At 48.3% G+C, this 27,418-nt stretch overlaps 1 protein-coding gene across 2 annotated transcripts in view; it reads right to left on the bottom strand.

Annotated features, from left to right (window-relative positions):
• The window catches only part of PLXNA2 (plexin A2), a 222,099-nt gene that overhangs the window by 9,241 nt on the left and 185,440 nt on the right, over positions 1-27,418 (bottom strand). Inside the window, exons 14-26 of one of the 2 annotated variants that reach the window (XM_036859147.1) lie at positions 23,827-23,944; positions 21,555-21,691; positions 20,483-20,650; positions 20,243-20,336; positions 16,333-16,572; positions 9,543-9,686; positions 9,035-9,269; positions 6,862-7,004; positions 5,917-6,185; positions 3,934-4,000; positions 3,573-3,719; positions 2,780-2,939; positions 2,325-2,428 (exon numbers count right to left, since the gene is read on the bottom strand). In XM_036859147.1, coding sequence (XP_036715042.1) covers positions 2,325-2,428; positions 2,780-2,939; positions 3,573-3,719; positions 3,934-4,000; positions 5,917-6,185; positions 6,862-7,004; positions 9,035-9,269; positions 9,543-9,686; positions 16,333-16,572; positions 20,243-20,336; positions 20,483-20,650; positions 21,555-21,691; positions 23,827-23,944 — 2,026 coding nt within the window. The remainder of the gene's footprint in view (positions 1-2,324; positions 2,429-2,779; positions 2,940-3,572; positions 3,720-3,933; positions 4,001-5,916; positions 6,186-6,861; positions 7,005-9,034; positions 9,270-9,542; positions 9,687-16,332; positions 16,573-20,242; positions 20,337-20,482; positions 20,651-21,554; positions 21,692-23,826; positions 23,945-27,418) is intronic. The other variant, XM_036859155.1, reaches the window with a different exon arrangement.

The following is a 27,418-nucleotide window of genomic DNA, read 5'->3' as shown; positions in this document are numbered from 1 at the left end:
GATTCACAAGGTGACTGGAATGACCACAGTTCAACTGAATTCCAGGTCTCATCACTAAATCTCCCTTGTCCTTAGTCTCCAGTCTTTCTCTTGACCAACAGGTGATGCAAACCCGTGGTCAAGATGCCTGGCTGGGTCTGACCTTGCCTCTGCACTTACTAGCTACGTGATTTTGGGAAAGTCACTTAGCCTCTCTGTGCCTCAGTTGTCTCATTTGTCAAAGGGGATAATAATCGTGTCTAGGTTTGTTGCGAGGATTAAAGGCATTAGGACACGTAGAGGCTGGGAGCAGTGCCTGGTGCCCAGTGACACTCAGTAAATGCTGGTATTACTGTTGCTATTATGGACATCATCATCATCATCATCATTGTCTTCCAAAGGGAAGAATAATCCCTCTTGTCCCCTGTCACTCAGGGCTAGCGTGTGGGAAGAGCCTTGCACAAAGTAAAGCTCGGTAAATATTTGAGGAATGAATGAATACATGAATGATAAATTACATCGGGGAATTCAAAGTGCTTTGTAAGATGAGCACTGTAAGAACAGAATATTCCATTCTCCTGATTGGGAGTCATAGGACAGACGGCCCAGTAACAAGCATTAGGGCACCAAAGACAGAGAAGAGCGGCCCCATTCCTGCCCTGGAGAAACTTACAATTTGGGGGCATAATGCTCATTTCTTTTGCACTTTCTTCTTCGGTTCCAACTGGTTCATTAAAACTGTTCTACGAAGCCCAGTGTGAAGTGGGGTTGGGGGCTGGGGTGGAATCAACAGAGTGATTATAGCTACTATGGAGTGGTATATACATCCTGGTATACCTCACCTGTGGTTTCTAATACTTCCAACCACCTTCACAATTTGGGGTCATAGCTCCATTTACTGATGAGGAGCCCAAGGGTTAGGGAGATTAAAGTCACATCACCAGCGAGTGGGGAAGCAGGGGTTTAAATAGAGCTCACAAATCCTTTTCTCGTCCCACTACCCCACACTTACTCCATTTAGGGAGAGGGTCCAGGCAGAGTGTCAGCATGGGAAATGCAGGCCAGTAAGGGGGATGGAGCCTGGAAGGGAGCATTTTGGGGTTTCCCCAGTGCCCCTCTCTTTCGTCTGTGCCCCAAGAGGCTCCCAGGCAGGTCCTGCTGGCTGTTAGGACCCCCAGCCTCCTGGTCGTTGGTAACTCAGTGCTTAAGAACCCAGCCTGGGCTTCCCTGGTGGCTCAGTGGTTAAGAATCCACCTGCCAATGCAGGGGACACGGGTTCAAGCCCTGGTCCGAGAAGATCCCACATGCCGCAGAGTAACTAAGCCCGTGTGCCACAACTACTTAGCCTGCGCTCTAGAGCCCGCGAGGCACAACTACTGAGCCCATGCGCCACAACTATTGAAGCCCGCGCACCTAGAGCCCGTGCTCCGCAACGAGAGGCCACTGCAATGAGAAGCCCGTGCACCACAACGGAGAGTAGCCAGCCTGCCAGCCCCTCTGCACCCTCCCCGTGTGAGACAGGGACAGAGGATGATGTTATTAATCAGGCAATCCCACAGGGTCCTGCTGCCCAAGGCGCTTCCTCTGGTTGGTTTAATTTCCCTCACTGTCTCTCATCTCCAGCTTCTATTTTAGTATGTTTTTCGAATCCCAACCAGCCTACCTGTGCTTAAGCTTACAGAGACCCCCAGCTGTGGGTGGTTACCATGAGAAGCAAGGGGGGTGAGAGTAGATACCTCTCGGGATCTTTTGTTCTTTTGCTGAGATTTTTTTTTTTTGACTGTTCCATTCAATGCGTCTGCCGGTGTGCTAAACACTCTACCTACTATACTCAATCTATTCCTCACAACTTTATGGGGCAGGGATCACCATTAACTCCATTTTACAGATGAGAATGAGAGCTTAAGCAACTTCCCCAGGGACACCAGCTAGTAAGCGGCAGAATATAAGACCCAAGTCCCTGCTTCATTGCAGGTGAGACGTGTTAAGCCTCATTAGTAAGAAAGCAAAGAGAAAGCAGCAGAAGACTATGCAGCTGTCTGTGAAAGATGCCATTTTTCTGAAGGCGAAGAGCTACACTCTGTACAGGATAGGAATGTCCAGCCCAACCCCACACCAGTTCAGTCAGTTTCTCAGGGTGAGTCTGGACACTCGTGTTTTCGACAGCTTCCCCCAGTAATTCTAATCGGCAGCTGTGGCTGAGAATCACTGCTCTAGACTCAGGGAGGAGGTGGAGAGGGGAGATAAGAAAACCCTTTTAGGCCTTTGAGGACCTTAGAGCAAACCTTAGAAGGAGGGGGCATTCTGGGAGGGCAGGGGTCCCTGACGCAAAGCCCTGCCCTCACCTGATAGTGCATCAGCGTGTTGAGCCGCTTCCAGTCACCCTCGATCTTGGTGGTGATGTCCTCGTCCTGCAGCACGACCCGGGCAATCCGGCCTTGACGCCACTCTGGGTGGAGGGGTGGTGCAGGAGCAGTGTGAGGGGCGGGGGCTGAGACTGCCCAGTCGTGCCGTCCTCTAGGGGCCTGGCAACCCCGGCCCCCTCAAGCTGGTGCAATGACAGTGTTTCAGGTGTCTGGGGCTCCGGGGGGGCCAACACTGGCAAAAGCATGGGCCTCCCCAGAGGTGGCCACATCTGAGTGGGCAGTGTTTCAGGCAAACATTTCACCTGGCCCCTCACCTGGACGGCACCCAGGCCCCGACGAGGGGCTGTCTGCGGGGCAGGGTTTCCCACCCCACCCCCCATAGCCCAAATGCCCTCCTGGAAGTTGCCCTCACACTCCAAGGCCAGGTTTCCTACCCAAGTCCATGTCAACAGCCCTCGGCCGCTGGGAGTAGGGCACGTTCTTGTAGACAGCATCGAGAATCTTTTCTTTGACCTGCGTGATGGTGTCACAGTTTAACACCTTCACTGGGATCTCCGGACTGTTCTCGTTGTCAGGGTTGACGCAGTTCAGGATCTACAGGTGGCGACAGAAGGGGAGCAGGATGCGAGTTGAAGGAGCCATTTGGGGGAGAGGGAGTGAGGCCCTGGAGCCTTCTCTTACCCAGGCTCCCCCTCCTCAAAGGAGAAACGGGTGTCCCTCTGTCTGTGTCTCAGTTTCTCTCACCTTCCAGCCATCTGCCAATGACAGCTTGAGTCCTTCTGCCCACCTCTCTTTCTCAGAGAACCAGGACTCTACTTTCTAGCCCCTGATGGCTTAAGGGAGGCTGTCATCCTGGGTGGAGACGTCCTGGGGGATTCGGGGTGGCTCCAGGTGTTTCAAGGGCTGGCCTCCCACTTCCCCAAAACCTCTATATTAGAAATCAGCAGACTTCTTCCCCGTAATGCTAATTTCCCCATAGCTAATGCTGAGTGATCCAGGGTAAATGCAGGCAATGCAGGCTCTTTAGGCCCACCCAATGAGATAGGGGAGGAGGGGCCCAGGCCTGTGTGTCCGCCCTTGGGACACTTGGCATGCCCCCTGGACTGGCCCCCAGGCCGGCCTCCCAGCCTCTTTATTGACCCCTCAAACTGGCTTTGTGGTGAGAAGGCAGAGCACGGATCAGAGGCAGGAGGTCTGTGCTGTCCCCTGGGCTTCCTGCCTCCTCACCAGGGTCTTGTACTCGATCTGCTGCCGGATGAGCTTGTCCTCGCTCAGGGAGTAGCGGGCCTCGCCCGTGATGGCATCGATGGGGCCCTTCTCCATCTGCTGCTTGATGGCGCAGTACAGCATGAAGAGCGGCTCCCCCGCACACTCCTGTGGGCAGAGGCAGGGCGTGGGTGGCGGGGTACCAGCCTCCTTCCCTCCCTCTCCTGACCCTATTTCTAGGCCCGCTTGGCTTTGGGGCACCCAGCCAGGTAGGTTTCTGTTCCTAAGAGGGGTCCCCATGCAAACCTGATGGCCAGGCTCAGAGGGGCAGCCCCCCCATCTTGCTCTCAACTCCCAGTTCCTGTCTCACTCCCAGTCTCACCTTCAGGAACTTGTGCAGGAGGAAGGCAAACCAATTGGTCAGCATCTTCTCAGCCACGGACTCTGTCCTGGGGAGGCAGAAGGGATGAAGGGCAGTCCTTTATGGAGGGGTCTCGGGGCGGGGGTGTGACTAGCTTGTTGTGTGGACCAGGGTTCAAGAGAACAAGGGCATGAAAGAACACAGTGCTGGGGGCCAGGACACTGTGTTCTGTCCCAACTCTACCAATAATGAGAAGTGAGACCTTGGGCTAGAGGCTTCTTTCTGGACCTCAATTTCCTGCAAAAATGGAGTGGTACTATGAGTCTGCAGACACAGGGACCAAGAATACCATCCTCTTACCCTCTTCCAGCCTCAGAGTGATGGAGTTTCTCTGTCCCTTTGGGATTTCCTGCATACCTGAATACTTTATTTGCATGTCCAGAAGGTCCCTGGTACCTTCCCCTCCAAACAGAGTCAGACTGCCTGGGTTCAAATCCTGACTCTGCTGCGTACTGGCCTGTGTGATCTTGAGTAAGTCATTTCCTCTCTCTGGGTTCAGTTTCCCCATCTCTAAATGGGGATGATGATAATAATAATAATAATAACCATCATCATCATCATCATCTATCCCACAGGGTTGTTGTCAAGGTTGAATGAGTTAATATATGTAAAGTGCTAAGAATAGTGCATATACCTGCTCGCTGACATCACTGCTGTCCTGCGGGGTCGTGGATCCCAGCCCCTCAGGTAAAGAGCAGTGTGTGCAAGTGTTTAGCTGACAGGGGATCTGCCTCTGTAAGCACCGCCCCTTTGTCCTGCCCCACCCCCATCATCCCAGGCTGCAGATCTGGGGACCTGCGAAGGAACGAAGCGGCTGTGACAGACCCTCAGTGATGGGGATGCCGGAGGGGTATTTTAACTCGCTGCACGTGGTGCAAATTATACCCTCTGGTTGCAGTAAATCCCAGGCATTTGCCAGGGCTGCTCAGCAATGGGGGCCTGGGAGAGAGAGACAATGGCAGAAGAAATTGTGGCTTTCTCCCTGGCCCCTCCCAGCACCTTCTCCCTGCATTGTGCCTGAGATTAGCTCTAATTTAAATACAGCAGTTCTTAATGAGAGTTTCTAATGCTCAGATTGGCAGAATGGGGGCTCTGTACTCATAAAACAAAGCCATTCTTTCTCCCTCCTCACCCCACATGGGGTCTGGAAGCCTGAGACCTTGCAAGGAGAAGGCAACCGAGAAGGCAGTGAAATGGAGGTGGCACATTCCAAGCCCTGCTGCCAGCTGAGCTCCAAAGCTGTGCTGGGCTCACCAGGGCGCCCAGAGAGGGTAGGCTCGGGGATGGATGCCAAGGTCTCTGACCCTCTTCCCTGCCAGGAAAATGGCAACCGAGGAGGGCGTGGTGGTGGATGCTGGTGATTCAGATCCAGGAAACTGGGCACTGATGGGACAGGCCACACCATATCTCCAGCCAGGTGCTGTCCAACAGAGATCCTGCTGTGATGGGAATGGCCTCTATCTGCGCTTCCAATATGGTGGCCACTGAGCACTTGGGATGCAGTTAGTGCAATGGAGGAACTGAATTTTAAATTTTCATTTTAATTAATGGTCACATGTGCTACTGTGTTGGACAGTGAAACTCAGGATGCATGGGGAGGGAGACTTCAAGACAGGTATTATTAGTGTCATTTTGTTCACGAGGAAACTAAACAGCAGAGAGGCCACATCACTGGCCCAAGATCACACGACTAGCAGGTAGCAGAGCCGGGGTTCAAGCTCAGATGCTCTGGGGCCTGTGCTCCTGCATCACGCTCAGCACCTGCAGACACGGCACAGCCACCCGGACTGAAGGAAGATGAGACTCTGCACTGGGAGCTGCGGGGACACAGGCCTTCCTGGGGAGGGGCGCCTTCTCATGGGACCCACACTAACCAGCCCTGCCCCCCACCCCCCACACGACGTCCCTGTTCAGATGCCTCCCCGCCCCTGGCGCAGGTCAGACCTCCGGAGAAGCAGCTTGGGGTGGTTCTTGTTCTCCAGGTTCTTATCGATGAGGTCGGAGAGCAGCTGCTTGAGGACGTCGGTGGCGTACTCCAGGCGGCCCTGCAGGCCGGTCATGATGAGCGAGGCCACGTTGCCGCGGTCCCGCATGGAGAAGCTGCGCTGCAGCTCCAGGGTGCGGATGAAGGTCAGCAGGAACACCTTGTTGTTGATGAGCTGGGCAAAGAGCTTCAGGGCCTTCTCCACGTGCTGCTGCCCATTGCCCTGCACCTGGGACGGATGTGATGGGCGTGGCCTCAGAGGACGAGCTTCTGGCTCTCCGTGAGGGTGTTAGCTGATGACGATACCAGCTATAGGACCCTCTCCATGACGCCTGTAACCACCCCACCCTCGGTGATGTAGGAATAACTGGTCTCTGAGGTCTGCAGTCTGCTGTGACTTCCCCCTGGGTTGAGAGGGTTGGGCTCCAGGTAGAGACCTCAGAGAGGATGCTATTCATCTGATTTTCCCAAGGATGCAACACAACAGGAGATACCACAGCAGACTAGCTTGGTTTACTCGTCTCCCCTTAATCTCCTCTGCCCTGATTTATTATCTTCAGTAAAACAAACTGAGAAATGAACAAACAAGCCTCACAGAATCATAGGTCTTTCCTTAAGCCAGCTTAAATCCATTCGGAAATGAGGCAGAATCTTAGTTAATTAATTCAGTCATTAATTAAAAAATGACAAACAATCAGCCTTCCCCTGGAATCATCCCAAAGGGCCTGGGTGCCCCCCACCCACGGCTGTGATTTTCCTGGTTGGAAATATCCCCGTTGCTTCTACAAGCTATTTCTCCTCCTCACTCCTGACCTTCTTCTGAGCACTGGGCCCCATTGGCATTTCCTAGGAAACCCAGGCCCCACGTCCCTGCTGGGCAGCTGGGCGAGGGAGGCGGGTGTTACCTCCAGCTCACGCAGGACGGGATGGTCCTCAATGCCGGGGAACAGGACTCGCATAGCATAGGTCCGATAGTCCAGGTAGGGGATTCCTGAGCGGTCCAGGTCACTGGTCAGCTCGTTGATGTCTGTCTGGAGCTCGGCAAAAGCTATGAAAGTGCAGTGGAGACAGGGAAGCTCAGGAGGGGAACACAGGCAGGGGAGGGGAAAGGCGGGAGAAGTTTGTGGAGGAGGGAAGGGCCAGATGTAGAGACAGGGAGGGTTATGGGGTGCGTCTCCAGGAGCGGTGAGATATCTCCAGTCTGCCTTTCTTAGGTGGTGGGACTATGGGTGATTTTTATATTATTTCCTCCTCTATGCTTACCTATAATTTTGAATTTTCTTTCTATGTATTATAAGTGTAGTTAAAACAAAGGAAGCACACGACTTGGGTCATGCAGGTGATACAGGTGCTAGAAGCAGGTGAGAGACAGTGGTCGAACAGATCAAACAACGACCAGAATAGGTAGCTTTGCTCCCCTTTTCCAAGCAAGAGAATAAACCAAGATGCAAAAACCTTGGGGGAAAATGAAAATCAAAACCACCATGAGATACCACTTCATACCCATTAGGATGGCTATTATAAAAAAAGTGGAAAATAACATGTGTTGGCTAGGATGTGGAAAAACTGGAACCTTCATATCTTGCTGGAGGGAATGTAAATTGGTACAGCTGCTCTGGAAACCAATTTGGTGATTCCTCAAAAAATTAAACATAGAATTACCAAATGACCCAGCAATTCCTCTCCTACATATATACCCAAAAGAACTGAAAGCAGGGACTTGAACAGATACTTGTACCCTCACATTCACAGCAGCATTATTCATGATACCAAAAGGTGGAAACAACCCAAATGTCCATTGACAGATAAATTGATAAGTAAAATGTGGTTTATATACCCAATGGACTATTATTTAGCCTTAAAAAGGAATGACATTCTCTCAAATGCTACAACATGGATGAACCTTAAAGACATGATGCTAAGTGAAATAAACCAAACACAAAGGAACAAATACTGTATGATGCCATTTATATGAGTTTCCTAGAGTAATCAAATTCATAGAGACAGAAAGTGGACTAGTGGTTGCCTCTTGGGCCAAGGGAAGAGGAGGATGAGGGATTATTGTTTCATGAGTACAGAGTTTCAGTTGGGGAAAATGTGGAAGTTCTGGAGATGGATGGTGGTGATGGTCACACAATATTGTGAATGTACTTAATGCCTCTGAACTGGAGGAGGGGAGAGCACTAGGGTGCAGAGATAAGAAAGTTAAAATGGTAAATTTTATGTTATATATATTTAACACTCACACACACACAAACGAAACTGAGAACACCACCAAACCCAGACTTAGGGAGCCCTGACCACCAGGCCCTTGGCCAAACAGGGGCTTCCCCTTGGTGGCAGACCTGTCTCCTGACGCCCTCCTTGCTCCTCCCCAGCCCTGGCACTGGGAGGAGCCGTGGCCCACTTTGCCCCAGCCCAGCTCTTCCCGTTCATCCAGCAGAGGGCTTGTTCTGATCTTGAAGTTTGCAGCAAAAGGAGAAGTGTTTTGATTCCTAATTGAGATGTTTACCCAGAGAGTCTTCCAGGTCCTCAGCCCAAGGGGACACCAGGTAGCTGCGGTTGCTTGGGAGACAGAAGAAACACTGTCTCCACCACCACAGCCTGGGATGCCCTGAAAGTGGCCTTCAGAGGCTTAGCCTGCAGTACTGGCTGAAAACACACCCTGGGGGAGGGGATGGGGTGGAAGGGAGGGCATGTGCTCTCACCTCTCCTGCTGCTCCAAGGCAGCCAGGCAAAAGGAGCTGTCACTCCTACGTGGGGATCTAGAGTTTGAGGCAACAGGGCCCAGGAGGCTCTGACTGTGGGGAGACTGAGGTCCCGGGAAGGAGAGTAGGCTGGGCCAGATTGTGGGATGAGTCAGGGCACAGGGAGGCAGAATAATGGGATCAGGTCTGGGGCCTTACTGTGGGCATTTTAAGGGCAAAGGAAGTTTAACAGAAAACAGAGGTCAAAGTGGAGCAGGGTGGCTTGTGGTAGAAGAGATGGGAGCAAAGATGAGAGCTGTTTTAGGGAGGGGGGGGTAATAAGGCTGGTGAGGAAAGAGGGTCCCGGAAGCGAGGGAGTGCCTCCACTTACCTTCCTTACACTCCAGGGCCACACGGGACTCCAGGTTGTCCATCTGCATTTGGAGCCGCTTGAGAGTGAGGTCATTTTCTCGAGACTTGCGCTTGTAGGCGATGAGCACAATGATGACGATGATGAGCAGGAGGCTGCCGCCTGCCGCGATGCTGACGATGGCTGGCAGGGTCAGCAAGCTGTCTGAGATGACACTCACCGAGCCAGGCGAGAATACCATGCCACCCACGTGGACCTGCGCATGGCACACACACAGTTGCTGTAGAGCCCTGGCATCCAATCCTTCTCAATTCAGAAAGGGCATGAGAGACCACAACCACACAGTGCAGTCTGGATACAAAACGACTTCCTGCTTATCATCTGCCTTTCTTTTCTTGTGTTCTTAACTCCTACCCATTTATTTAGGACTTTGTGATGAGGAGATATGGAGGAGGTTGAAGACCCTTTCTTTATGACAGATTATACATGAAAGGTGAGAAGGGGAGGAATAATAAGAGGGTTCACTCACCATGACCTTGTGCTGCCCGGTGAGGTTGGGAGGCTCACAGAGCAGTTGCGTCTCGGACACAGTGACAGCGCATGGGGTCTCTCCAATCAGCACGGTGTAGTTGAGTTTGGCACCTCCAGAAGCAGGAGGGCAGAGGTTTTTGCCCTGTAGATAAGAGCAATCTTAATAGGAATAACTGACACATGTGCACAGAAGCTAACTGGTTATTTAAAAAGAGATTAAGACCAGTCTCTCCCATCAGGAAACTTCCACAAGCCTCTTAGATAGCCTCATCCACCAGAGGGCAGACAGGAGAAGCAAGAAGAACTACAATCCTGCAGCCTGTGGAACAAAACCCACATTCACAGAAAAATAGACAAGATGAAAAGGCAGAGGGCTATGTACCAGATGAAGGAATAAGATAAAACCCCAGAAAAACAACTTAATGAAGTGGAGATAGGCAACCTTCCAGAAAAAGAATTCAGAATAACAATAGTGAAGATGATCCAGGACCTCGGAAAAAGAATGGAGGCAAAGATTGAGAAGATGCAAGAAATGTTTAAAAAAGACCTAGAAGAAGTAAAGAACAAACAAACAGAGATGAACAATACAATAACTGAAATGAAAACTACACTAGAAGGAATCAATAGCAGAATAACTGAGGCAGAACGGATAAGTGACCTAGAAGACAGAATGGTGGAATTCACTGCTGCAGAACAGAATAAAGAAAAAAGAATGAAAAGAAATGAAGACAGCCTAAGAGACCTCTGGGACAACATTAAACACAACAACATTTGCATTATAGGGGTCCCAGAAGGAGAAGAGAGAGAGAAAGGACCCGAGAAAATATTTGAAGAGATTATAGTCGAAAACTTCCCTAACATGGGAAAGGAAATAGCTACCCAAGTCCAGGAAGCGCAGAGAGTCCCATACAGGATAAACCCAAGGAGAAACACGCCGAGACACATAGTAATCAAATTGGCAAAAATTAAAGACAGAGAAAAATTATTGAAAGCAGCAAGGGAAAAATGACAAATAACATACAAGGGAACTCACATAAGGTTAACAGCTGATTTCTCAGAAGAAACGCTACAAGCCAGACGGATTGGCATGATATACTTAAAGTGATTAAAGGGAAGAACCTACAACCAAGATTACTCTACCCAGCAAGGATCTCATTCAGATTTGATGGAGAAATCAAAAGCTTTACAGACAAGCAAAAGCTAAGAGAATGCAGCACCACCTAACCAACAAACACTAAAGGAACTTCTCTAAGTGGGAAACACAAGAGAAGAAAAGGACCTACAAAAACAAACCCAAAACAATTAAGAAAATGGTAATAGGAACATACATATTGATAATTACCTTAAACATGAATGTAGGGCTTCCCTGGTGGTGCAGTGGTTGAGAATCTGCCTGCCAATGCAGGGGACACGGGTTCAGGCCCTGGTCTGGGAAGATCCCACATGCCGCGGAGCAACTGGGCCTGTGAGCCACAACTACTGAGCCTGCACGTCTGGAGTCTGTGCTCCGCAATAAGAGAGGCCGCGATAGTGAGAGGCCCGTGCACCGTGATGAAGAGTGGCCCCCGCTTGCCGCAACTAGAGAAAGCCCTCGCACAGAAACGAAGACCCAACACAACCAAAAATAAATAAATTAAAAAAAAAAAAAGACTAGGGGAGGAGGAGTGTAGGAAAAAAAAAAAGACATGAATGGATTAAATGCTCCAACCAAAAGACACAGGCTTGCTGAATGGATACAAAAACAAGACCCATATATATGCTGTTTACAAGAGACCCACTGCAGACCTAGGGACACATACAGACTGAAACTGAGGGGATGGAAAAAGATATTCCATGCAAAAGAAATCAAGAGAAAGCTGGAGTGACAATACTCATATCAGATAAAATAGACTTTAAAATAAAGAATGTTACAAGAGACAAGGAAGGACACAGCGTAATGATCAAGAGATCAATCCAAGAAGATATAACAATTATATATGCACCCAACATAAGAGCACCTCAATACATAAGGCAACTGCTAACAGCTCTAAAAGAGGAAATCAACAGTAACACAGTAATAGTGGGGGACTTCAACACCTCACTTACACCAATGGACAGATCATCCAAACAGAAAATTAATAAGGACACACAAGCTTTAAATGACACAATAGACCAGATAGATTTAATTGATATTTATAGGACATTCCATTCCAAAACAGCAGATTATACTTTCTTCTCAAGTGTGCACGGAACATTCTCCAGGATAGATCACATCTTGGATCACAAATCAAGCCTCAGTAAATTTAAGAAAATTGAAATCATGTCAACCATCTTTTCTGACCACAACACTATGAGATTAGAAATCAATTACAGGGAAAAAAACGTAAAATACACAAACACATGGAGGCTAAACAATACGTTACTAAATAACCAAGAGATCACTGAAGAAATCAAAGAGGAAATCAAAAAATACCTAGAGACAAATGACAATGAAAACATGATGATCCAAAACCTACGGGATGCAGCAAAAGCAGTTCTAAGAGGGAAGTTTATGGCTATACAAGCCCACCTCAAGAAACAAGAAAAATCTCAAATAAACAATCTAACGTTACACCTAAAGGAACTAGAGAAAGAAGAACAAACAAACCCCAAAGTTAGCAGAAGGAAAGAAATCATCAAGATCAGAGCAGAAATAAATGAAATAGAAACAAAGAAGACAATAGCAAAGATCAATAAAAGTAAAAGCTGGTTCTTAGAGAAGATAAACAAAATCGATAAACCATTAGCCAGACTCATGAAGAAAAAGAAGGAGAGGACTCAAATCAATAAAATTAGAGATGAAAAAGAAGAAATTACAACAGACACCGCAGAAATACAAAGCATCCTAAGAGACTACTACAAGCAACTCTATGCCAATAAAATGGACAACCTGGAAGACATGGACAAATTCTTAGAAAAGCACAAACTTCCAAGACTGAACCAGGAAGAAATAGAAAATATGAACAGACCAATCACAAGTAATGAAATTGAAACTGTGATTAAAAATTTTCCAACAAACAAGAGTCCAGGACCAGATGGCTTCACAGATGAATTCTATCAAACATTTAGAGAAGAGCTAACACCCATCCTTCTGAAACTCTTCCAAAAAATTGCAGAGGAAAGAACACTCCCAAACTCATTCTATGAGGCCACCATCACCCTGATAGCAAAACCAGACAAAGATACTACAAAAAAAGAAAATTACAGACCAATATCACTGATGAATATAGATGCAAAAATCCTCAACAAAGTACTAGCAAACAGAATCCAACAACACATTAAAAGCATCATAGACCATGATCAAGTGGGATTTATCCCAGGGATGCAAGGATTCTTCAATATACGCAAATCAATCAATGTGATACACCATATTAACAAACTGAAGAATAAAAACCATATGATCACCTCAAAAGATGCAGAAAAAGCTTTTGACAAAATTCCACACCCATTTATGATAAAAACTCTCCAGAAAGTGAGCATAGAGGGAACCTACTTCAACATAATAAAGGCCATATATGAAAAACCCACAGCAAACATCATTCTCAATGGTGAAAAACTGAAAGCATTTCCTCTAAGATCAGGAATAAGACAAGGATGTCCACTCTCACCACTATTATTCAACATAGTTTTGGAAGTCCTAGCCACGGCAATCAGAGAAGAAAAAGAAATAAAAGGAATACAAATTGGAAAAGAAGGAGTAAAACTGTCACTGTTTGCAGATGACATGATACTATACATAGAGAATCCTAAAGATGCCACCAGAAAACTACTAGAGCTGGTCAATGAATTTGGTAATGTTGCAGGATACAAAATTAATGCACAGAAATCTCTTGCATTCCTATACACTAATGATGAAAAAACTGAAAGAGAAATTAAGGAAAGTCCCCCATTTACCATAGCAACAAAAAGAATAAAATAGCTAGGAATAAACCTACCTAGGGACAAAAGACCTGTATGCAGAAAACTATAAGACACTGATGAAAGAAATTAAAAATGATACCAACAGATGGAGAGATATACCATGTTCTTGGATTGGAAGAATCAATATTGTGAAAATGACTATACTACCCAAAGCGATCTACAGATTCAGTGCAATCCCTATCAAATTACCAATGGCATTTTTTACAGAACTAGAACAAAATGTCTTAAAATTTGTATGGAGACACAAAAGACCCCAAATAGCCAAAGCAGTCTTGAGAGAAAAAAATGGAGCTGGAGGAATCAGACTCCCTGACTTCAGGCTATACTATAAAGCTACAGTAATCAAGACAATATTGTACTGACACAAAAACAGAAATATAGATCAATGGAACAGGATAGAAAGCCCAGAGATAAACCCACACACCTATGGGCAACTAATCTATGACAAAGGAGGCAAGGATATACAATGGAGAAAAGACAGTCTCTTCAATAAGTGGTGCTGGGAAAACTGGACAGCTACATGTAAAGGAATGAAATTAGAACACTCCTTAACAGCATACACAAAAATAAACTCAAAATGGATTACACACCTAAATATAAGACCGGACACTATAAAACTCTTAGAGGAAAACATAGGAAGAACACTCTTTGACATAAATCACAGCAAGATATTTTTTGATCCACCTCCTAGAGTAATGGAAATAAAAACAAACAAAAAAAAAACAAATGGGACCCACTGAAACTTAGAAGCTTTTGCACAGCAAAGGAAGCCATAAACAAGACGAAAAGACAACCCTCAGAATGGGAGAAAATATTTGCAAATGAATCATCGGACAAAGGATTAATCTCCAAAATATATAAACAGCTCATGCAGCTCAATATTAAAAAAAACAAACAACCCAATCAAAAAAAGGGCAGAAGACCTAAATAGACATTTCTGCAAAGAAGACACACAGATGGCCAAGAAGCACATGAAAAGCTGCTCAACATCACTAATTATTAGAGAAATGCAAATCAAAACTACAATGAGGTATCACCTCACACCAGTTAGAATGGGCATCATCAGAAAATCTACAAACAACAAATGCCGGAGAGGGTGTGAATAAAAGGGGACCCTCTTGCACTGTTGGTGGGAATGTAAATTGATACAGCCACTATGGAGAACAGTATGGAGGTCCCTTAGAGAACTAAAAATAGAATTACCATATGACCCAGCAATCCCACTACTGGGCATATACCCAGAGAAAACCATAGTTCAAAAAGACACATGCACCCCAATGTTCAATGCAGCACTATTTACAATAGCCAGGTCATGGAAGCAACCTAAATGCCCATCAACAGACAAATAGATAAAGAAGTTGTGGTACATATATACAATGGAATATTACTACGCTATTAAAAGGAACAAAATTGGGTCATTTGTAGAGACGTGGTTGGATCTAGAGACTGTCATACAGAGTGAAGTAAGTCAGAAAGAGAAAAACAAATATCGTATATTAACACATGTATGTGGAACCTAGAAAGTGGTACAGATGAACTGGTTTGCCAAGCAGAAATTGAGACACAGGAATACAGAAAAAATATATGGACACCAAGGGGGGAAAGCGGCGGGGGTGGAGGTGGTGGTGTGATGAATTGAGAGATTGGGATTGACATTTATTCACTGATGTGTATAAAATGGATGACTAATAAGAAAAAAAAAAATTGATAGTGGAATGGACTTGGAATCTTTGATCACCTAAGACAGTTCCTTGAACTTTGTAGGTGTCTAAAATAATATTCAATAATTCTTTGCCTACTGTTGATCTTAATGAACTAAATAAGGCTTTTGTCTTTGCTTTCTTAGTAAGTTATAATATAGAGAAAAGTGCATAAGTCATAAGTTTAACTATAAACTTATGACTTATGTGAGTTATCTGAACTCCCACTAGTATTACCACTACTCAGATCAAGAAACAGAACTTTCCCAGGACCTTGGAAGCCTTCCTTATACCATTTCCTCATCATGACCCCTGCTTTCTGCCCCCAAGGTAACCATTATCTTCACCATAAATTTGTTTTGCCCAGTTTTGAATTTTTTAAAAAGAAACCATACAGTGTATATCATTTTATGTCTGCCTTGTTTTGCTGAATATTGCTCATGAGTTTTATTTCTGTTGTTGCTTGTAGCAATGCTCACTTATTTTTATTGTCTTCTATATTTTATTATATAAATGCAAAATATATTCTAATGTTGATGAACAAAATAAATAAATAAATAAATAAAAATAAAAAGAGATTAAAGAGGCGGGGTAAGGGCAGCAATGCAAAAACCAATGAGTGACTCCATGGTAAGTTTTTGGAGAGGACTTCTAACAGCCACAATTTAGACAGAAAAAGAGAAAACAAAGGGAAGAGAGAATGAAAGGGAGGAAGAGAGTGGTAAAGAGAAAGGAAGGGGAGACCAAACAGTAAACAAGTGAAAGTTTGGGGGAGGACGCAGGGGATAGAAGTGAAAGTGGTGGCGTAACACACACCTGGAAGGATGGCACCAGGGGACCGTGACCTCTTCACATTTGAGGGCAGTTACTGCGGTCACGGATGGGGTCAATAAAGGACATCATTGCTTCCAGTGCACTGCAGGACTTTTAGGTCCCAAAGCTCACAAGGACACACAGAAATACTCTACGGTGTTCCTTGAGAATCCCAAGTGCAAGGTATGTCACTCAGTGGGTCGATATCTATAACCAAGCTCCCTTCACAGGGAGATGACAGCCATGTGAGCCCATGTGCATCAAAGGGAGGCCAGGCCAGGAGAGGGGTGCTCCGGCCACCCCTGCGTGTGGCAGGCAGCCATCTCACCCTCCTACCTTCAGAATGATGGGGGATCCCGGCTTTTGATCCAAGACCCCAGTGGGGCTGAGCAGTTCAAAGGTCGGGTTGGGGTAGTAGATGAACTTGGTGTCGTTGTAAATCAGCAAGGACTGGACATTGTTAAAGACGAATCCAAACTCGTCCGGCCGTTCCACGGTGTCCAGGCCGGGCCGGTAGTCCGTGGTCAGAGAGGGTGCCAGGCAGGTCAGGGTGGTGGTGTTCACAACTTTGCACACCTAAAGGGCCCAAGAGCACGGCGTTCAAACACTCAGCAGGTGATGGAGGGGGTCACACTGCCGCCCTCCCACCCTCTGCTTATTTTGGCCGGTCTCCAGTGGGCTACTTGCTTGAGGAAAAGGGCTGTGAAATTGTTTTTTTTTTCTTTTTTGGCAGGGAGGGGTGTGTTTTAACTTCATTTATTCATTCACCAACACTGAGTGAGCACCTACTTTGTGCCAGGAACGGTGCCAGTAGTTGGGCCATCCGTGAAACAGTCACAGTCTATGGGGGAGACAAATGATTCGACAAGCATTACAGTGCAGTCCTGGCAGAGGACCTGGAGCACAGGAGGGGCACCAGCACTGTTAAATGCATGGATAGAGGTGAGAAACGTGCGGGTGTCTGTGTGTGTGCACGAGCCTGTGTTTGTGCGCATGCGTGCATGGCCTGAGGCAGGGTGAGGGTGACTCATGGGAGCTTTCCTTTGGAAGAGATGAATGAAATTTAACCTGAAGAATGTGTAGGACTTACCCAGACAGGGGGGACGGTAAGGGACCAAGTCCCTGGCAGAGAGAACAGCAGCAAAGTCCTGGGGATGAGGGAGCATGGATGTTTGCGGAAAAAGTAGGACAGAAGCAGTCTCCTGCTCATGTGTGTGTGTATGTGTGATGGAAAGAAGGAAGTTGTGTGAGAGGAGCACATAGTAGGTGGTCAGTTAATGTTTATTGAAAACACTGATGGATGAAAAGGATCCTTCACCTCCTTAAATGTTCTAGTCCGGATCTCTCTCTTCTCCAACCGAGTGCCCCCTAACTCTCCATGGGGGATATAACCTTGGTATTGACACTGAGTTCATAATGTCCTTTCTTCCTTGGTGGACCCTCATCTCCCAAATAACATCCTAGCTGAGCTGGCCCCACGTGGCATGTGTGGTGCCATTCTCTCCTCTGGTTGTTTAGTTTGTGGGCTTCCCAAGGCAGCAGCCAGATTGAAGAAAGCGCTCTAGGACCCACGTGTGGTCTGGGAAGAAAACCTGGACCCCTCCCCACCTCCTCCTGTCTCGCCCTGCACGGCTCAGTTTTGGCTCTGGGACACGGTGTCCCAGCAACAGCCAAGGGCATCTGTGAGAACCCTGCTCAAGTACACGCTGTCCTGGCAGGTCCGCACATGTTGTGTGTCTGGCCAACATACACATACCCAGGCTTCATGTTCGGAAAACAAGACCGTGTGTGAAATTGCAAAAAAAAAAGCTGACGCTTGCAAAGAAATTATGTCAGAGCTCCAAGTCTTAACCCTCCCTTTCCAGAGGGAGTTGAAGAGTTTGAACCAACAGCTCACTGAGGGCTTCGTGCCGTGTTGGAGGTCAGTACCCATCCCCACCCTTTTCAGCTCATGCTTCAGCAGCCCCTTGTGAACCTAATGTCCCTTTCACGTTCCAGCTGGGGACAGCCTGGCATGAGGAAAATGGTGGTGCGGTCAAACAGGCAGAGTTGAGCTGGGAGTCCCCTCCCTGGGCTCCGCAGGGCAGACCCCCAGCCCAAGCACCGCTTCCCTGCGCCACCCCCCCCCACAATCTTCCTCCCTGCTCACTCCAGTGCCCCTGGACGGGACTCCTCTGTGAATGAGCAAATCACCCCCAGACAAACAGCCTCCGTTTGCTCTCTGCCCAGCGCTGCAACGGCACTTTGCTAAACATTCCTTTGGGTTTTGCGGCCTTCGCTTCGGCCCTTCTCACTGGGGCTGCTTCCAAACCCAAAGGCAAGGGGTAGCCCCCGGGGACTGAGGATGACGTGGACCCCAAGCAGGGCTTCAGGGGCAACATGGCTCTTTCTTACCACTCCTGAAAGAGAGGGCATCGGGCGGAGTTTACGGGCCTCCCATGCTGGGGCCCGGCTTGGTGGAAACCTGCACACCCAGGCCTTTCCTCCAGGCTGCCTGCCAGCCTGCAGGCTCCAGGCAGGTCCCTGTTGGAGCTCAGGGCCCCCAACGCTTGAGAGGCAGGAGCTGTTTCTTAACTCCTTGAAGCACTGAGGTCCTGGTGGGTGGGCTGGGAGAACTGCTGGGGAGGTTCCTGCCTGGGGCTGCCAACGTGTCCTGGCGGGCGCACAGGATGCCCAGGACCCAAGCCTTCTCAGAAGGCTGCCAGGTGTGGGGAGGCCTGCCCAGCCCAGTCTTCTCTTCAAATAGCTTCCCGGGGACTAATGCTACAGCCTTTGGAGGTTATAATCCTGTCAGTCATGCACTCATCCTCCAAAATTCCCTCTGTACTAGATTAACCATGTCTTTTATTTTCTGTGTTCTGAGGCTTTAACCTCTGGGGTCCTGCTGGTCCTGGAGGGGCTGCCCCTTGCCAGGCTGGCCAACTCCTAAAGACAGCAAACAGATGGAGGCAGCCTGAGAACACTGAGCCTCGGTCTGGAAGTGGGGCGGGGGCACAGCTCTTTTACTCATGGATCGGGCTCTATGTTGGGATCTGGAGTTGCGTGCTCTTCTAGCCCAAAGAGCTGTGACCACAGTGGGTCACTGGAGGTGTGATACAGGTGTCTCCACGTCTCTGGCATGACGGAATGTCAAGCCCGCCATCATCTCACGTGGTCTAGTTACGAAGAGTCAGGTGTTTGGGATCTAGCTTGGTCCTGCCACCAGCCACCTTCATGATTGGGGGCAAGTCATTACTCCTTTCTGGCCTTCGTTTTCTAAGCTATACCTTGAGAAGTTTGGACCAGATCATCCCTGAGACCTTTCCAGATCTAGCCTTCTGGCAGCCTGTCATTTTCTGTATTTCTCTGTTTCCTCGGGAAGCCTCAAGCATGCTGGGAATGTGTCAGGGATAAGAGGGTAGATCCAACACCATCTTGCCCATCTCTGTCTCCATCTCAGCCTCGTCAATCCCCAGAAGGTCAAAGCAGTAATTCATATGAACAATAATGGCCATAATAGCATCTCCTAGACTATAATTATGAATACAATAACGTTTCAGAAAATATTGACTGAAAAGAGTAAGATGGAGCCAGTAGAACGAACTAAAAAATTTATAACAACATAGCAGACATTCTGCTCTTATGATGGAGAACTTTTTAACATCACAAAAATCCATAGTGGAAAAAAATTAAATTACATGGGTCTGCACAGGGAATAAAGTGAAATGTTCAGCTTGATCATCTTAGCAACCAGGATGGAATTATCTGCATGCAGTGACTAACATTTATCAGGTGCCAGCCTAGTGGCAGGTTACAAATATGCGAGGCAAGTCTTATCATCAGCATTTCTAGCCAGGGAAGGGAGGATCAGAGACGTTAAACGACTTGATCATGGTTGTAGAGCTAATAGATGGCGGTGTTTTGTTTCCAATTCACAGATGTCTGAATCTGGATCCAGAATTTCTTCCCCCTCTCACACTACCTCTTATCAGACCTCAAAGTGAACATGGCAGAAAACAAGAGCCCTTTTGCACCATATCTTAAGCTCAGAAGCCAGTATGTTTATACACTCATGACATCACCTTCTGACAAGAAATGATTATACTGTAATTATAAAAATCATTGTGAGGCCCAGGTGTTTGGGGCCATGATTCTGGACTCTTCTCTGGCGGTCGAATGTCCCAGTGCCTAACACAGACCTTATCACACTGCAAAACACAGACACAGCCTTGTTTCCTGCAGATCAGGGGGACCCGTGGTTACTCACATTGACAGATTCTTTGCCATTAAACTTGACTCGGATCCTTGGCTCCTGAATGACATCCAGGTTGAAGCCTGTGATGGTCAGGGGTGTGTGGCCACTGGGAACAAGCAGAGTCTGGGTTAGGTGAAAAACCCTCTCAAACTGCTACCACTTGCCCCCCTAGGATCTTCACAGGAGCTGCACTTGGGCAGAAGGGATTAGGTTGCATGGCGGCTGGGTGTGTCCCCGCCCGCTCTGCCTCACCTGGCGATACTCCACTCAGGCTCAATGCGCTGCACCCGGGGGTCATCTATGTACTCGAACTGCAGGTTGTTGTCCACACGGGCTCGGTCGACACTCACAGAGACAGGGACGGGCCCCAGCCCATTGGACGATGGGGGTGAGACACACACGATCTCATTCATTGATCGCCTACAGGGAGACCGCAGGAGGTTTGTGAGCAAAGGCATGGGCAAGAGGGGCAGCCTCTGGCCTGAGAAGGGGTTTTCCCCGGTTGGGGGGTATGGCCCAGGAATGTTCTTCTGTCCTTTTATACTCTAGACTAGGGAACATCCCTTAGCAGTGTGTATCAGTGCTTCTTTTTACCTGAGATCCCACTCCAGTTGGATTAGGGAGGGAGCCAATTGGAGAAGGGGATTAGAGAAGGTGGGGCAGGGGCAGGGCTCCTTGGGCTTTGGGGGAACTCCTCTTTTCTGGATTTATCTAGACCATGATTATTTAGCCAGTGCTTAGTGTCTGGTCAGTCAGTTAATAAATTGAGCACCTACTATGCAGAGAAGCAAATATCCAGTCCTTGCCCTCAGGCAGTTTATGGTCCAGGGAGGAGATTTACTGGGCAAGTTGGGTTCTCATCCAGGGGTCCTTTCAGAATTCTCTCTAGATTCTCTACATCCCCAGGGCTTCATCGGAATATCTGACAAATAGTAGGTGTTCAATTTTTAGCACATAAGAGATGCCCTGAGGATTGCAGAGGACAGAGGCCATGCAATCTCCATGTTTCTCAAGTCACCATGGTGGGGACAAAATGAATGCTTCATCCTGGTGGTGACTGAGAGCTCCTGGGAACCTCCCTCATCAGCAGTTCTTATGGTCCTCACTTCTAAATATTTGTAGAAGTATTTAGCCCCTATGATACTCATGATACAAATTGACTAGTGGTATATATTTCTTACAGTGACTGGAATGGTGTTTGGGCCCAGGACATGACACATAACATGGAGAGGATGGGGCAGGCACATATGTGAACATGCACAGGAACATGTGTGCACAGGCCTCACGTGTACAGTCTCCTAGTGCTCCTTCGAGCCCATCTCACCCATAGAACTCGCAGGTCTGGTTGCCCAGGTAAACGGCCACGCTGCTCCCAGCCCCGAGGTAATGGCCCGTGATGGTCACCATGGTGCCTCCGGACTCTGGCCCTCGGATGGGGTTCAGTGACAACACGGAAGGGTTCTTTGGGAGGAAGCAGAGAAATGATCACAGCTCAGGTTTTACCCAAAGGGAGAAACCCAGGCTAGACTTAAAGACAGAAGGAGGGACTGTGTCCACACTCAGAGTGAACCCTTTCTAATCCCAAACACTCTCTGCCTACCCTGGAGCTGAGACCCTTTCTAAGAAGAGGCTCCAGGCATATCCAGGGAAGGCAGAAGGGCCACATTTTGCAATTAATTAACTCCCCTGGGAGTCTTATGCTCATAACACTGATGGGAAGGCAGAGATGACACTGACTAATCTATCAATTAGTTTGCAAATTGAGAACAATTTGAAAATGCTTCTCTATCTGGAGCGCATACTGATTTTTTGGGCACAAAATCGATAGGGCTGAATAAAGGATCCCTGCCTGGATTGGGCCACCAAGAGGATCCATTAATGGCCCAGGCTCGTGTCCTTCCGTCCCTCCCTAAGCAAGATAAGGGCACAACAGGGTGCCTGGTGCAGAGACCTGTCAGTAAATGTTAGATGTGTCTTCCCTGACCTTCACCAGGAGGATGGCCCATCGTTGGCTGGGATTTTCTAGTAAGCTCACTAAATTGTAAAATTAAGCCTGAAGCCTAAAAGAAATGTCATCTGGCCTAAAATGCATCAGAAAGAAATTGCTCCTGCCTAGCGAGCAGCGGAGTGGAGTGGAAAGTGCATTTAAATGAGCACCTACACAGGCATGAACTCTAGTCCACATTAGCCACTCACTAGTGATGGGCCCTGAAGCAAGTTTCTGGATCACTCTGGGCTTTTGTTCCCTCCTCTGTCAAGACAGGAGGGTGGGCTACATGATCTCTAAAGCCCTCCCAGCTCTGACACTCTACAGCTCTCTCCATCCAGTCTTTCTGGGTTTGCTTCTCACACAAGACCCTGTCTGTCCTGCACAGGAGATGGGGTAGGTGGGCTGCATATAGGCCATGGTACCCTCCCATCTGAGAGAAGACTGGTACAAGGAAAAGGTGGAGGTGCTGAGATAAGAAGGCAGAGACTGGAAAACCTAAAACAAGCAGTAAAGTGCTTTAGAGAGAAGAGAATTTTGTGGTCAAATAATTTTTCAATACTCTGAGCAAGGCTGGTTTGACCCCCTCCGCTGGTGTTAACACTTTTTTTAAAAAATTTATTTATTTATTGATTTATGGCTGTGTTGGGTCTTCGTTTCTGTGAGAGGGCCTTCTCCAGTTGCGGCAAGCGGGGGCCACTCTTCATCGCGGTGCGCGGGCCTCTCACCATCGCGGCCTCTCTTGTTGCGGAGCGCAGGCTCCAGACGCGCAGACTCAGCAATTGTGGCTCACGGGCCCAGTTGCTCCGCGGCATGTGGGATCTTCCCAGACCAGGGCTCGAACCCGTGTCCCCTGCACTGGCAGGCAGACTCTCAACCACTGCACCACCAGGGAAGCCCGGTGTTAACACTTTTTAATGAAGAACTTGATATGGCAATGTTGGTTAGGTGTCAGAAAAGGGACATTGGGGCCCAAGAAGCAGGTTGTTCAGCAAGAGAAAATAAAGCCTTTGTGATTCCACCATCTGTTGCTTGGGTGGGAAGAAGGGTTTCCAGGGCTGAGTGTGTGCATATGTGTGTGTAACCACACCAACACACAGAGCAGCTCACTCGTACATCCCACTCCCATGGTCCCACACACAGACATGCGTTCCTGCAGGATTTCAAATGGCTCCTCTAAACTCCCACTTAAATATCCTTGGCAGAAAACAAAGCATGTGGATAAATATAGGCCTTTTTAATTAGGTCCCTCAGACGATCTGTCCTCATTAGGCTGGAATTAGACAGAGACATCACATTGGTGGGACAAAGGGCAGCCCCTCCCCACCCTGCGTCTAGGATCCACTTTCTAAGAAAGGCCTGATTTTGCTTATTTAGAACTCTGACCTGTGGCTCTCTGGGACGCCAAAATCTCCAAAGTGTTGTTGGTCATGCACTTGACCCACCCAGGAAAGACAGGCTTTCCCTTTTCTGGTCTCCTACTCCATCTGCGAGAAGCCTGGAGGTGCCGGCTTGGGAGAGGGGTGGGTGGGACTTTCCTGGGAGAAGTCTGGAGCAGAAATGTGCCCTTGCTAGAAGCCCGTAGCTCAGCACTAGACCCAATACTCACCACAAATGTGTACTGTTGATGGGATTTGGTCATGAACTCTGGCTTACACTCTCCAATGCACAGGCGCACGGGCCCAGAGGTGGTCCCCACAAGGGCATGGCCCATCTCACAAACGATCCTGAGGAGAGAGCAAACCTTTCCATGAGAGACTTGGGGAGAGCTGCATCCCTGCCCCAGCTTGCTCACCCCGTCATAGTCACAGTGAATGACTCATCACAGTCTTACAATAGTGCTGGACCAAGACTCAGCTTGCTCAACCATGTGGCTGTGTGACCTTGGGTAAAGTACTTTCCCTCTCTGGGCTTTAGTCTCTCATCGGTACAATGAGAGGTTGGATGAGCTCATCTCTAAAGCCCTCGAAACGCTATGCTGCCTATTTCTATGAGCAAGCCTGTAGTCCCCAGTGCCTAGCGCAGGGCTTAGCATTGGGTATCAACCCAATATTTGTGGAATAAACCTAATGTTCAACAGAGATCTAGGGGCAGTCATTTAGTGCTCTTTGTGACAAGCCAACACTGCAACACTCCCGAGAAGAGGGAGTGAGGACTGATTTGCCAAGCTGATTCAATTGTGGTTTGTTTCCTGCAGTGAGGGAACAGATAATCTGGTGAGATAGTGAGTTCCCCAAACCGGGAGCTCCCAGCTGAATGGGAGGAGCGGCATCCAGTGGCAGCAGGCGAGGGGGTGGGAGGTGGATGAGTTCATTAGGACAGCAATCGAAACTGGACTCCCACTTAATCAAGGGCTGAGCTCACGGAGCTGGTGGGCGAGGCAGTGAACCACCCCTGGGGTTGGAAGTCATGTCTCACATCAACAGAAGAGCTGGAGAACGGGGTGGGGGGTGGTGAGGCACTCTCTCTCGTGATGTGCAGCTTGATACCCCCAGTGAGGGCTTCCCTGGTGCCTGAGATAAGTTATAACAAGCACATTTACAGACGGGTTGCCTTAGCCACAGCAGACTCTAGAAAGAGTGGGCAGCTGGAGGATATGGGAGGAACTGAAGAAATCAGATTCTTGGGGGGATCTCTTGCCTGGAATTTTAAGACATGGGATGGGTGGGAAAGGGCTCCACCAGGCTCAGCAAAAAGGAACCCAGGGGACAGATGGAAGGCTTTTCTTTTCTTCTCAATGCCATTTAAGAGTTCAGTCTGAGCAGTCTGGTGCCCTTGGAAGGTTGGTTTGGTGGGGAGGCAGAAAAACAGACCTCCCCTCCACTAACCCCCAGCATTACCCAGGCACGGTGGGGAAGATCCGCGTTTAACGGAGGATGCTTATCTCAACAACTTCTCTAGGAAGGAAGGTAACTAAACAGAGATTTCATTTTGATGTAATAAAACTTGCATTAAACAAATACATGGCGTGCTCACACACACGGCATGCCAACGATCTCCAGCTCCTTCATAACAGTTAATCCCAAATAAGTACTTTCACTCCTGGTGAATATTTACTTAACATACAATGACTGTCTTATTACGTTTAGCATATTAGGTTCGACAAGAAAGTACTGAGTGCATGTCAAAGGATGTTCTCCTTTCCCTTTCTCTGTGAATAAATTAATTATGAACCCACAGTAAAGATGATAGTGATGATCAATTAGTATTTTACACGTAACCGTCTCCTTAAACCTCATTAGCGGAGCATTTGAGAAGCTTAATTTAAGGTACTACGTGGGGTTATTTCCATGCTGCTACCTGCTTGGAGTAACAACTCTCCCATCCTGCTTCCTGGGCCCCAGCGCCTGCTCCTGTTTGGGGCCCCTGTCATCCTGTCACAGTGCTCCGGGCTCTCAAGGAGCATCAGAGGATTATCGGCTCTCTACTGGGGGTATGGGGAGTGAAGAAGAGGAGGCAGCAGATAAGTCTCTGTCTCTCTCTTCTAATCAGTGCTTTCTTGTCCCTCACTCACCCCCCTTGGCCACTGTGCTGGAGCCACCCTCGAGAGGAAAAGCAGGAGCAAATCATGGCAGGCTTGAAGTCATGGAAAGAGGAAACATGAGAACACGTGAAGGTCATAGGCATATTTGCTCCTCCTGAGGCCTGTCTAGGAGAGGAGAAGGCTAGAATGGCCTGTTCAGCTGTCTGGGGCGTCTTGGCACACTGTCTTTTCTAGAACATTTTCTTGCTCAGGGTTTGTGGCCCAAAAGATGAGCTTTGCATGTCAAGCACGTGGGAGAAGAGGGTGGATGGGAGATGGCACTGCCCAAGTGCCCAAGGCTGAATGCCTGCAGTTGGCTCTCAATGTCCCTCCTGGAAGGGTATGATGCAGGGGCCCAGTAGCTAGGCTGCAGGGAGGGCCTAGAGCTGAACCACGGGTTCCCTTCCTTGGCACTGCAGCTGACTCCTTTCCCCGCTGGTGGAATGCGGTTCTACTTCATCCAGTGAGTGGGAGAGGAGCAGGAGTCGGCAGTGGACTGTAGAATGGTCTGGGTTGGTAAGTCTAAGAGCTGGTGAGAGTCCTGAGGACTCAGACCACATCGTGGAAGAATTCTAATGACCTCTAACTCTTCTTCCTTTTTATTCCTGGGACCCAGTGCTTGCAGCGAAGGATGGAGAGGCCTCCTTGAGTGTATCTGTTATTGGCATTTGTTCTCTGAGCTCAAGAAGATAGAGGGTTAAATGAAGAAGCAAGGGCAGCTATAGGGAGTGGAGAGGGTTATATTGAGAAATGAGAGTCAGGCCAAAGCAGATTCTGTACCTCAACAATAACACGAGCTACAATTTGTTGAGCTGTGTGTGGCAGGCACTGGACCAGAGAGGATCCTGTGTCATCCTCAGGCATCCTACAGGGTGGGTCTTACTGTCTCCATGTTTATAGACAAGGAAGCCAAGGCTCAGAAGCCAAGTGACTCATCTGTGGCCATAGTGCTGGGAAGTGGCAGAGCCATGATTCAAATCCAGGTCAGCCTGGCTCCGAAGCTCATGCCTATGACCATTCCACTCTACTGACCCTAGAATCAGTGGAATTCTCTCTGTGTCTTTTGTGGAAGGGACAGGATGGACATGGTGGCCGTGCCAGGATGGAGGTGAGGTGGTTGTTGGGGGGCTGGGGCTGGAGGAGGGGGAGGTAGGGTAGACCTGTCTGGGTTCCTAAGACTCTGAGACATAACCACCTGTGCCCCGTCCCTCCCTGGTTGGAGATGACCACAGGCAGCGGTGTGGGCACCACTTCCTCATTCAGGCCTTACAGGTCAGCAAAGTTCCTGTGGTTTGACTTCTAGGGGCCTCCTGCCTCTTCTCGGTGTCCCTGGTAGCTTTAGGCTCCCTGTGTATTATCAGGAGACAACAGCTGGGGATGCCTAAGGTTTCTCCTTGTAAAATGAGAAGTTAGACTAAATAACTCTCTAATCGTTATTTAGCTTCAACATTGGGAGGCTTGACTCCTCCTGCTGGACAGGAGCTTCTGGATTCACAATAGTGCCACCGATAAGCTTTCTAATGGTGGGAGTTGCAGATTCCATAGGGCATAGAAGTTATTGCTTCTGACATCCTAGGGCCATAGAAGTGATTGTAGAGGTCCATTTCTACATACCCATTTCCAGATGAGACATTTGAGGATCAGGGAGCAAAGAGACTTGCTCAAAGTCACATAGCTC

This window comes from Balaenoptera musculus, chromosome 1, assembly GCF_009873245.2.
Source record: "Balaenoptera musculus isolate JJ_BM4_2016_0621 chromosome 1, mBalMus1.pri.v3, whole genome shotgun sequence".
Lineage (NCBI taxonomy): Eukaryota > Metazoa > Chordata > Mammalia > Artiodactyla > Balaenopteridae > Balaenoptera > Balaenoptera musculus.
This window is presented reverse-complemented; position numbering and strand designations above follow the sequence as displayed.